Source organism: Misgurnus anguillicaudatus, chromosome 10 (assembly GCF_027580225.2).
Source record: "Misgurnus anguillicaudatus chromosome 10, ASM2758022v2, whole genome shotgun sequence".
NCBI classification, from domain to species: Eukaryota; Metazoa; Chordata; class Actinopteri; order Cypriniformes; family Cobitidae; genus Misgurnus; species Misgurnus anguillicaudatus.
Window position 1 is genome coordinate 16016162 of NC_073346.2, and position 12613 is coordinate 16028774.

Genomic DNA, 12613 nt, shown 5'->3' on the forward strand with positions numbered 1-12613 from the left:
TAACCATTCTTAGATTCAGAAAGTGAGTTTGTTGGGTGTATATTTATTTAATGCAGTATTAAGCTAAAAAATAGCAGTATATGTGCTTGCATCAAGAAGTCAGGATTTATGAGTGCAATTACTTCAATTTATTAGAAGACATAAACCAATAAAAAAAAAAATTATTATTATGCTCACATTATGTGCACAAATTCAGTGTTTGGCTGAAATGCTGGTTTAACAGTAACTCTATTTCTGTGCAGGGGTGAAGGGCTTAGATTGTGGTTTGGCTATGGGCTAGATTCCTCCAAAACTGACACTATACTTCTTTGATTGCTTTTTCAGGGTGGGAAGTATATAACATATACTGAATCACTGCTTTATTTGTAATGAATGGGGCCTTTCCATCCCACGCACGCCTCATGTAAAATATCACCACAGAGCCCAGAGTAATGCTGCCTTATACAATACCATGCATAGGCTCTGTCAGAAATAGCTCCCTACATACTTATATAGTGTGCTACTTGTGCCATTATGTAGTAATGTCCGAAATTGTAGTAGACATTATCGAGTGCACTTATTCAATTAAATAATGCAACTCAATAATGAGTGTACAACCGATGTATACTCAACAGCTAGCCACAACCCCATTCACTGTGACTGTGAGGCTCGTGCCAAATTAACGTAGCAAATGAATGTAGGGAATTCGGGCACAGCCTTAGCATTACATTTCACACTGTAAAAAATTATTTGTATTCAACTTGAATTTACAATTCATTTCAACTTTCTCGTGAGGAGTAATAAATTCGGACAAATAAATAACATTTAATAATAAAACTGAAACAAAACACGAGGAGTACAGGTTAGCAAAACAAAGGAACATCAAAAATGTAGTGATGGGCAGTCCGGCTCTTTCCATTGATTCGGCTCTTTCGGCTCAAGCGCTGGCTCTACATTTTAGTGATGGCAGTCCGGCTCTTTTCATAGATTCGGCTCTTCTGGCTCGGCTCCCTTAGAAGAGCCGGCTCCCCTGCATGCGTCTGAAGATTCGGCTCTGCTCGTTCGCTACAAAGAATCAGCTCTTAGAGCCGCTCGTTCGCGAACGAACCATCACTACAAAAATGTGACACGGGGAACAGACAGGGTAGTAATGACAATCATCTGGCACAGGCTGACGGAACAAAGGCGTAAATACAAACACAATCAAACATACAACAGGTGTGTGTTGGCGTAATTAGTCCATGAGAGTCCAGCTGAAACGGATAAGTGCAAAACACAAAACATGTCACGGACTAGCCGTGACAGTTTCAAGCCTATTTTGTATCATTTACTAAATTAGGATTTGAAAAGTAATTATTAATAAGTAATAAAATACTTTTTGGAGAGAGTAATTTGTACAGTAATCAAATTACATAATTTAAGATGTTATTAGTAACTAGTAATTCATTACTTTTTTTGAGTATCTTACCCAACACTGACTGCGTGTTAGTATCATCTATCAGATCGCAATAGGAGTCCCTATCTTGCTTTGAGAGTAACATTGAGATAGAGGTTAAAATAATATTTACGTCTCCTTGAAGAGATGATAAATGAAGAAACAACACCAGAGGGTGTGGATTGGTGCAGGGTTGGTAGAGATAGATAATAAAAGGGAGCTGTAAGGAGTTTTTTTGTATGCAACACATATTTAGCAGCATGTGTGTATCAATTGTGAGTGTGGGCCTGCTGCTGGTCATACTGTGGATGATGGCAATTCGACTCTGTGGATTTCAGGCTAGCAGGCAACGTGATGAAAATGCCAAAGCAAGCAACAAGCCTGAAGGTAAGTGGCCGAATTTGTTATTTTAAATTTGAGCTGCCGGGTTGTGGATTTAGAGTAGGTGTTTTTTCCACATTAAGGTTTGACCTTAAACACACGAATAGTACTTATGTTTAAAAATCATGTGGGCATACAGTTACATTAGATGAATACTCCAGTTATATCTGATGCCTATAAAAGCTTCAGGGACTAAAAAACAACACACAAAACCTTTGCATTTGTGTGATGCTGTATGATGCACAAATCATACAAATTTTTATGTTAACTGCGTCAAAATTTAATTTGTATATCATGCACTAAAAGACTTCTCTGCTTTAAACATGTTTTTTTTATTTCAGCTGCTGTTTCCAAACTCCTGCATTACTTTTCTAAGTGTTTTCTTAGTTCTCCTTCTCCATCTCTTCCCGGTCCTCCCTCTTTTCCTTTTCTGGGCAACATGTTGGATTTGACCCGAGATCATCTACCCATCCACCTGACTGCACTGGCACATCGCTATGGAAACATTTATCGGCTTAACTGTGGCAGCACAAGTAATTCAATGCTTTTCGTCCAAAGCCATGTTTCCAACCGGTGCTATATTTGTTATTAAATCTAATTTATTTACATTGTTTTCTTGTTGTTTACAGCCATGGTGATATTAAACAACAGCGAGATCATCCGTGAGGCTCTAATTAAAAAATGGTCTGACTTTGCTGGAAGGCCTTCTTCATATACAGGTGATTTAATTTGATTAGTCTTTTAATTAATTAATTCGTTTTTTAATAAAACTGCCTACATATGAACCGCATATCTGTGTCTTGGCCCTCACTGATAGGTGATATAGTATCAGGTGGAGGGCGATCGATATCTTTGGGAGATTACAGTGAGGAATGGAAGGCTCATAGACGTTTGACCCATGGTGCTTTACAACGCTGCACAAAAGATTCTCTGCACTCGGTCATAGATCAGCAGGCACGTCGTCTCTGTCAGGTACAATATAACACAGGGACATTTACATTTTATTTACTAAACTATAAGGATTGTCTACTGCCCAGCCCTGAGTCAAACCTTCACACAAACCTTTTGGCATTTTACATTTATTAAGACATCATAGTAAGACTTTGTTTATTAAGGGTCTGTCATGGACCCAGTACCCCTTTTTCAAATATGACAATGGGCAAGTGAGTCTTATATCAAATGAAAGCTCTCACTCTCAGGAAGGCTACATCGTTATTTTTGTTATATTATCATCACATATTCAACAATCGTCGAATTGATAATGAGGTAAATAATTGTCTTTTGTAAACGTATGTGAAACTTGAGCGTGAACTGCCTCAGATAGCCACAAATGCTACACCATCTTTTGTCTTAGGTCCTACTCTAAAAAAGAGTCCATTAACAGCATTTTCTTTGGTTGTGTGTATGAACAATCCCTTGCTATTTATTATATGTGCAAAACAAAAAAAAGTGTTTTTATATGAAAAATGTATTTAAAAATAAGTAAAAGTAAAATAAGAATAACTTTTGAATTCAACATGCTAAAGAGACCATTCTTTGTCTGCAGTCTGCTAGAGCACACAGAAACTGAGTTATCCACTTTCAAAAACAGTGTTTACAACACAAAAAAAGAAAATTTGGTGTTTCATCATATGAAAAACAACATAACTAATAATATTTGTCACAAACAGCAGCTTTTTATGTAACTTCAAAGGGTTTTCTGTAAAATGATATAAAGATATGGCATTTTTCCACTGTCTGTGTGGTTATGGGGACACTTCAAATGTTTTTAGGCAGAAATTGAATGCAAAAATTTTATTATTCCTCCCTTCAGTTGGAGTAGAATAACTTTTGCATAGATTATGATAGAGTAAAAATCCTTTTTCCTCTGTAAGCTGACATTTGCTGGAATCCAACAACACTGAAAAAATGATTCATTGAATTTAACAAAAAATTTTAAGGTAAGTGGTTGCAATCAATTTATTTAAGCTACATTTAAACAAAAGTTTTATATTTTATTTTACGTTACTAATCTTTTTTGTTTAAATGTAGCTTAAATAAATTGATTGCAACCACTTAACTTAAAGAAATTGATTAAATTCAATGAATAATTTTTTTCAGTGAAAAACTGTCTGCACATTTCGGGACCACTCAGGGCCAGAGTTATAGACTTTCAAATACTTAAAAAAAATCAAAACACGCCTATTTGGGGTTTATTAGAGGACACCATGTTTAGCACTTTCAGTGTTTCTTGTAATTTCAAAGGGTTTACTGTAAAATTATACCAAACTTTTGTACACCTCTGCCTGTGGCATGGGAAGCTTTTGAATAGTGGTAGGCCAAATCCAGGTGGAAATCCCCAAATAAAGCGTGACTGCTTAAACCATTTAAAGGTCCACTGTCTAGATTTTTAGTGGCATCTAGCAGTGAGATTATGAATTGCAACCAACTTCTCACCCCTACTTTCAAAACACATAGAAAAGCTATACAGTATCCGCCATCGGACAAACATGTCCTCGTCTGAGACAATGTAGTGACAAAATGCCCTCCATAGCGCAATTTGTCTGTTTAGGGCTACTGTAGAAACATGGTGGCATGAAATGACGACTATCATGTAGGCGACCCAAGCCCAGATTTTGTTTTTCATAGGTTCCCATAATGTAGTCAGTGGCGGCCGGTGCCCCCTCTTCAAAGGAGGTAAAATATGTGTTCATGTTTAATGTGTGTGACTCGTGATGTCAAAATATGTATTCGGTGCATCATGTCAATATACGTGCCTGCTGCATACGCATCAAAAGGGTTCATGGAAAAAGAGATGCTCATGTCTCACAAGCACTCACTTAAGTTAACACTTAACTCTGATTAACCATGAGATTATTACCCTACTGAAAAATCCAGCTAAGACCAGCATAAGCTGGTGGGCTGGTTTTAGCTGGTCTCCCAGCTGGTTTTGCTGGTGTAGCAAGCTGGTCTAGCTGTGTTTTGGACACTTTTTAAGCTGGTCTAGCAGGACTTAGCTGGTCAGGCTGGAAGACCAGCTGACCCACCAGCATGACCAGATTTGTCAGGCTGGGAGGACCACCGTAAACCAGTTAGGTTGGATTTTTCAGTAGGGTAAGCGAGTATCTTGCAAACACGAGTGTCTCTTTTATCATAAACCCTTCTGAAGCATCTGTAGCAGGCACGTATTTTGACATGACGCGTGATGCAAATAGGTTAACATGACGCACGGAACACATATTTGGCCATGACGATGAACACACATGACAATGTTTTGGCGAGTTTCGCATTCATGCCTCCTCGGAAAGAAGTCACAAGCTGCCACTGAATGCCATTTTTACAGAACACAGAATTTCGAGTGCGTCTTCTGGAAGTCGTATTTGTCGACCGTATATGCCATTGACGTAAGATTGAAACTATAATGACTGTGTGTTTTAAACTGAAATGTGTAAACCTTGAGGACATACGTAGTCGACAAGTACGACTTCTGGAAGACGTACACAAAATCCAGGCCAGGATGCGTCCCGCGTCTAACTTTACAGTAAATCATATTGACTAACCAAACTCTTACCCTTTCCCTATAATAATACATAATAAAACTCTTTCAACAGGTGTTGCGGGACTACAATGATAAAGCAGTGGATCTATCCGAGGATTTTACTGTGGCTGCCAGCAATGTGATCACGACACTAACCTTTAGCAAATCTGTAAATGACGTGTATATGTCATTCTCCACAATATACATTCAACTCTTTTACATTCACTACATTTGAACTCTGAATGATCCCCGTCTCTGTTTTTGTGACAGTATGACAAGAGCTCAGAAGAGCTGCAGAGACTGCAAAACTGTCTCAATGAGATTGTGTCTCTGTGGGGTTCACCCTGGATCTCAGCGTTGGACTCCTTCCCTTTGCTAAGGGTATACCGCCCGCCTGATTCTGACCAAAGTCTGTCAGTTATTTCCTGTTTACCGTGGTTTAAAGCTAAGATGTGTTCAATCACTTTTCCCCCCTCATAGAAATTACCCAATCCACCTTTCTCTCGTCTCATGAAGGAGGTTAATACACGCGATGCGCTGGTAGGAAAACATATAGACGAGTATAAGGTAACTACTGGAGATGAAATTATGCATGTAATGATAACATATAGATGAATATAATGCAAAATATATATTATATCTAGTGACACTGTTTGTTTGTGTTGTTGTGGGCAGAAAAGTGATAATAAAAGTGGTACTCTGACATCATCACTTCTGCAATGCCAAGAAAGTCCACAGGGGGCAGCAAATAAACAAATGGTGAGTCTATGTGTATTAAATGTTTTCTTTATATATTGTATATGTGGTAGCTATGTTTGTCTACAGCAGAAAAACAGAAACAAATAAAGAATATTTTTTGCAAAGTGCATGAAATTATACCACAAAGACCACATTAGCCTTACATTTCTATTAACTTAACTTGATAAGTGGCCTACCTGTCGAACAAAGAATCATTAAAATATTGGTAACTTTAATCAATGCAAAATATTTTTGTTGTTAAATAGACTTTGACAGACACCCACGTGCACATGACTGCAGTGGACCTGCTGATTGGAGGAACAGAAACTGTAGCTGCTTTGCTCAACTGGACCATAGCCTTTTTGTTACACAGGCCCGAGGTACAATCTGACCCATTTCTGTATATTGTAAATTACCTCCATCTACAAGCCAGTGAAATCCACGAACAAACCCATGAGCAAACACATTTATAATACCTCACAATCCATTGTCCCCCTTGTAGGTTCAGAATAAAGTGTATGATGAGCTGTGTACTGTGCTGGAGGGCAGGTACCCTAAGTACAGTGATAGACACCGGCTGCCATATTTATGTGCGTTGATCAATGAGATGCTGAGACTGCGACCTGTAGCTCCCCTCGCTGTGCCACACAGAGCTGTTCGAAACAGCAGGTGAGGGTTAATTTTTTTTTACTGAATGTCTTTACATTACAAAAAAAAAGACTTTGACTGGGTTTTCACAAATTGGGTCATATAATAGTTATTCCTGTTTTAAGGAATTGGTTTTCATAACGCAGTTAAAAAACTAATGACCTGTTTAGTATTGCAGGATATTTCATCCCCAAAAACACAATAATCATTCCTAATCTGTATGGTGCCCATCATGATCCAGAGGTTTGGAAAGATCCTTACAGCTTCAGACCAGGTAAGGAACTTCACAATATTGTCCTCTTTATTTGTCATATTAACATACATAATGCAGGGCTGACTGACTGTAATAGTCAATTTAATTTATGGCAGAGCGCTTTTTGGAAGGTGGTGGAGGGTCCACTCGTGCCTTGATTCCTTTCGGAGGAGGGGCCCGTCTGTGCCTGGGCGAGGCGGTGGCCAAAATGGAGATGTTTCTCTTCACGGCTTATCTGCTGCGAGACTTTCGGTTTCTGCCTGCCAGCAAAGAGGAACCTTTGCCTGATCTTCGAGGCATGGCCAGCGTGGTTCTTAAAGTTAAACCATATACGGTTATAGCACGTCCAAGAGAACAGTAAATTATTGTACAGTAGCTGAAAATACTTGTCAGCACAGCCACCCAGTACAATGAAACAATAATGTACAGTTTAAGTCAAATATATAACTCGGGTAAGACTGCAGTGCAAATAAAACATCAAATAATTTATTCTAATAAAGTTGAAGAGTTTGGAAAGTAAAGGCTATATGCATGTTATTAAAATCATGTTCTTAATCATTTTTATCATATATATATTCACACAGCTAAAATGTTTTTTTTATCATGTATATTAATAAAATGTAGTTATCCACAAGGATTTGGTTAAATTAATACAAACAATATTAGCACAAAAATATCAACAGCAATTACACTTCAAGAGTTCAACGCTAATGTCAAATTTGATGTATGTTTATTACTATTTTCTTATTGTTATTATTTTTTTATTCTTTTTACTATTCTCATAACTAATGAAAGTAGTCAATGCTTGAATGTATCTACAGTACAATTAATTAAAGATGTTTTAAATGAATATTATCATTGCTGTTTGTAAATATTTTTACACACACACACACACACACACATATATATATATATAATGTGTAAAATGTCAAATATTATATATAAATGTCATAACAAAATATTTTTGTGGTTTTTATGAAAAATAACTTTCTCATAATCCTTTTTAAAATTTTACGTTTTTTTTTTGGACTTTTGGTATAAATTTAAAATTAAAATTAAAATTATTTTAATTACTTTTAAGTGCAGCAGAATTTTTAAAGTGAACTGGTGCAGTACCGTTGTTATACACAAGGGGCAGCACACACATTACAGCACAAACACTAGTACACACACAACTTCCTGCTCAGTGTGTTGATAAACACTGGCCACATGCTCCACGAACTTTCACATTTTATCTCCGAAGAGAACGACTTTTTACAGTGTCTTAATTCAGTAGCTTAGTGTTTTTATCTGTTTCTACGATGTTTCTGAAATTGCACGATGAGAAATGAGTGGTTACACTGGTAAGGCAAGGTGACAGTCCTGTTTTCCGCATGAATTTAGACTTGCATTTAAGAAAACTTTGCCAATTGTAATATAACCGCATTAACTAGTAGCTCTACTTGTATAAATGTTAATGCATGTGTATTTAACTGCAGTTATGCATTGTAAAATATAAGTTATATTATAATGTCAGAATTAATGAATGAATGTTACATGCCAATATCCTGTGAGTAATGCATCAAATGTATATGTAAGTGTTCTGTCACGTGTCCATGCATCTGTGTTTTATGTGTTCGTAGGGCCCTGATGGATTTTATACAAGCATTAACCACAGTTATTACAAATATCATTTTGTCTGTCTCAGCACTGCATGCTGCTTATCAGCTATTCAAGGTAAAAAAAATTTTTTATTAATATTTTGGAAAAAAGTATGTACATTTTGAATGATAGTGATATGTCTGGTAGTCACTAACCAATATATTGGCAGATAAATCGCAAGCAAATACAAGGGGCAACTGTTTAAAATAATTTTTCTCCTATTGCCAACTTTCTTCAGAAACACCGTACACCAAATGTGGTGTCAGCCTTTACGGCTTTACGGCATGTCACTTTTTTACCAAATTTTACGCATATGGCCACTGATATATCATGTATCCCTGAATGCATGTACTGTATGTAGTTTGTTGGGTGCTTTTTTTGCCTTTTTACATTTCCAATGAGAGAAAGCAAACCAGGTCTCATCTTTCTCTGTCCACAGAACCACAGAGCATCATCAATAGGCTTCCTCCTGATAGGCTGCTCCTCTGTCCTCTCAGTTCTGTCTCATACTTACCCACCAATCGTCTCAATCCAGAAGGATCTAGAATGGGCAGGTGAAACATTCGGACCAGCGCTCTCTACATTTGACTTCCTATGGCTTAGCGAGGACCGCCTCACCGCCCGGATCTTCCTGTTTGGCTCCACCCTTCTCCTAATGCTCTCTGATTGGTTAACGGCAGACGGATTGATCATTATGTCATGCTGCCTGGCCTTCTCCTCCCTGTCGTGTTCACTCACTGTGTGTGCGTTTGCTGAAAATGCAACAGGAGCGGTGGGGAGTGTAGCCCTTAGTGTGTCTTTATTTGTGTCCTCAAGGAGTCGATATGGCTCTGTGGGTTCGCTCGTGTCTCCTGAGGTACGCCTCCTCGGCTGCACCCTTAAAATAATCACGGCATTAGGATGCTGGACCACTCGGAAGGCCCTTAATAAATACCTGCTTGATTTGAAAGATTGGAACTGAACCATGTCAGTTTTTAGAGTGAAATTTATCCAGTTGACGTAAGCATCTGATGTATTTCTGAAGATAATCTGCTGCTTAGCAGGCATGAGTTATGCACTGTGGCGCTTTTGCATGTAAATGCCTGCTGTTGGCTTATTTGTGTTAAAGGGCACCTATTATGCAAATTTTTACAAGATGTAATATAAGTCTCAGGTGTGCCTAGAATGTGTCTGGGAAGTTTCAGCTCAAAATACCCCAAAGATCATTTGTTATTGCATGTCCAAAACACCCAAATAATTTTCATGTGTGTACCTTTAAATGCAAATGAGCTACAGCTCCTCACTCCCTTACCAACAGACAGTGAGTGCTTTCAGTTAAAATAGATCTGATAAATACAGTCTCAGACAATAGTATCTTTAGCCACATTAGTGCTAAAAAACACATTTAATTAAGTTTTGGGGTAAATTTAACCAGTCAAGTCAGTCGCAGTGGGTGGGGCTTTATCAGTGTGACATCACATTAACAAGAGAATCAAAACAGCATGTCTAATGAGACTGCTTTGGTTTAATGGGATTAAAAAAGAATAAGACAGTGATGTAGTGATGGGAGAAACTAAGCTTTTTGAAGCTTCGAATCTATTGAACCAATTGCTTTGAAAATTGATTCAGTTTTTCGAAGTGTTCGAAACACCACACATGCTGGTGACACCTGTTGGTCAAAATAGTGTAAAAGCAGTTATGTCCAAACAATTTACACTTTTTTACAACTCCCCCTAGTGGTGAATCATCGGATTTTCGAAATAGTTATGATGTAATGAAGCCTTGTTTGTTAAAATCACATGACTTGGCCCGTTTTGAAACACGCTCCGAACCAATGATTCGAAACAAAAGATTCGAAGCCTAATGAAGCAGTGTTTCAAAAGCGACCATCACTTCACACATGTATTTCCAAAGTGGATTTTGCGTAATATGTGACTTTTAATATAATGATTAACTTTCCTTATGGTTTATTAAAGACCTAACTTAGGTCCTCGAGGGCCACATTCATACAGTTTTGGTCTAACCCTAATCATACACATTAGGGTTACCCTCTAAATTTAGGGATACGTTATGACGTAAGTATAGGGTATTTTCACAGAAATGTTTTACCAGGGTCAACAAACTATTTCTACCCAAAAACAACTCTTACTTGGCAAAATCAGGTTGAGCCTACAGAACCGGAGTTATATTTTTAGAAACTGGAGTTTGTTAAGAAGTGTAATTATATAACAATAGTTTTGTTATAACATATACCTTTGTAAAATCCTTGTTTAATGAAAAAAAACCTTCAGCATCACCAACAATGTACTTTTTGTCAGCAAAGAATGGGACTTTGTCGAAACATACATAGTGTTGTCTATTGTCCAGGGCACACATTCGGTATGTCACAGTAAAGCACAACAATGTATACATTGTATAAATGTTATGTTTATACCAAACTGATCTCACGGAAAGTCGTGTTGTGATCGCGCAAATTTTGATTGATTTGTTTGTGTCCATGGCACGAAGTTCTGCTTTTTTCGTGCCTTGAGCACGAGTGTCTTTTTCTTGTCACTCATACGAATTTCTATAAATGAAGAGTTTCGTTGCAAAATGAGATAACCACCATTTTTTTTAATTGTTCAGAAATCTCGTTTTTTGGTTGTGCATTCCAATTAATTTCAATGCAACTGCAGTTGGTTTGTTTTGATTTAAACCTTCATAACTTAAAAATACAGCTAAGTAGCACCATAAAACAAAATAATAACATGATAACATAATAATAAACATGTTTTGACAAAAATGTAAAAAAATGGATTTATCTCGTTTTGCAATGAAACTCTTCAAATAGTTTTTCATGTCTGTGGCACGACTTTCTTTTTTGTTTCATTTTATGTATTGTTTTCTCATAGTTTTTTTCCTATTTTCTTACCATTGTCGCTTGGGGTCGGTGTTAGAATCACTTTCTGTTACATTTTTAGACATCCTAACCCAAACCCCAACTCTAGTTGAGAATAGTTTTAAAGCGAAAGAAAAACATGTAGAAACCAATACATAAAAGTACATCCTAACCCAAACCCCAAATCTAACCACAACCCCAAGCGACAATGATTTTAAAATAGGGGGAAAAAATGAGAAAGCAATGAATAAAATGTCACGAAAAAGAAAGTCGTGCCACAGACACTCATGCTCAAGGCACGAAAAAACCTGAATTTCATGCTATGGACACAAATAAATTAATACAATTTTCTGTAACTATAACACGACTTTCCGTGAGATCATGTACTGTATGTTGTCATCATTTTATTGTTTATTTTATTTTATTGGAGGTTTTTGTAAATACATTAATAACATGTCAAATAACATTTAATAAAAAAGAAACATTTCAAACGATTAAATCTAAAATTCTGTGGGGAAATGTATTTTAAAAAAGTGCTTTGGATCTGTAAAGAGATCTTAAAGGTATAGTTTACCCCAAAATTTATTTTTTGTCATCATTTACTCGCCCTCAATTGTTACAAACCTGTAACTATTGATTTGTTATGCTTAACACAAAAGAAGATTTTTTTAATCAATGTTTGTAGCCAAGTAGTTTTTGAGCACCACTGACTTCTATTTTTTCTATTATAAAAGTCATGATGCTGCTGTTTCCTAATTAATAACAAACATCTTCCTCTGTATTTGGCAAAACAGACATTTATACAGGTTGTAATAACTTCAAATTAATTTTTAGGTGAACTGTCCATTTAAATATGTATAAAGATGCTTTATACAATAAGATTAATAGTAGGGATGCACCGATAGGATTTTTTTGGGCCGATACCGATTTAAACAGACAACTTCTGACCGATACCGATATTAAACACTTTTATACAATACTATAGTTGGTCTATTAGCAAGTTTATTTCTGCATCAAATTATTTTTACTGAACATGGATTGGATTTAACATTCAACATAATAAGAGAGGCAAAAATTAAGCTAAAACAAATATAATAAGACAACATGACAACGTTCAAAGGTGGTTTTTGCTATTCAGAATTTTAGTCAGCATTTCTTTTATTG

General features: G+C 36.7%; 1 protein-coding gene across 2 annotated transcripts; it reads left to right on the top strand.

Annotated features, from left to right (window-relative positions):
* The first annotated feature begins 1299 nt into the window (after nt 1-1299).
* On the top strand, nt 1300-7803 carry cyp21a2 (cytochrome P450, family 21, subfamily A, polypeptide 2). Of its 2 annotated transcripts, none has more exons than XM_055210497.2 (12): nt 1300-1801; nt 2137-2328; nt 2425-2514; nt 2613-2767; nt 5386-5481; nt 5583-5693; nt 5793-5879; nt 5988-6071; nt 6317-6430; nt 6553-6719; nt 6869-6972; nt 7049-7803. In XM_055210497.2, exons 1-12 carry the CDS (start codon nt 1654-1656, stop codon nt 7237-7239), a joined length of 1539 nt encoding a protein of 512 aa, XP_055066472.2. In that variant the 5' UTR covers nt 1300-1653; the 3' UTR covers nt 7240-7803. The 2 variants fall into 2 exon arrangements, with proteins under 2 accessions (XP_055066472.2, XP_055066470.2); XM_055210495.2 differs by having other exon boundaries at nt 1301-1801; nt 7068-7803.
* Nucleotides 7804-12613: the final 4810 nt, after the last annotated feature.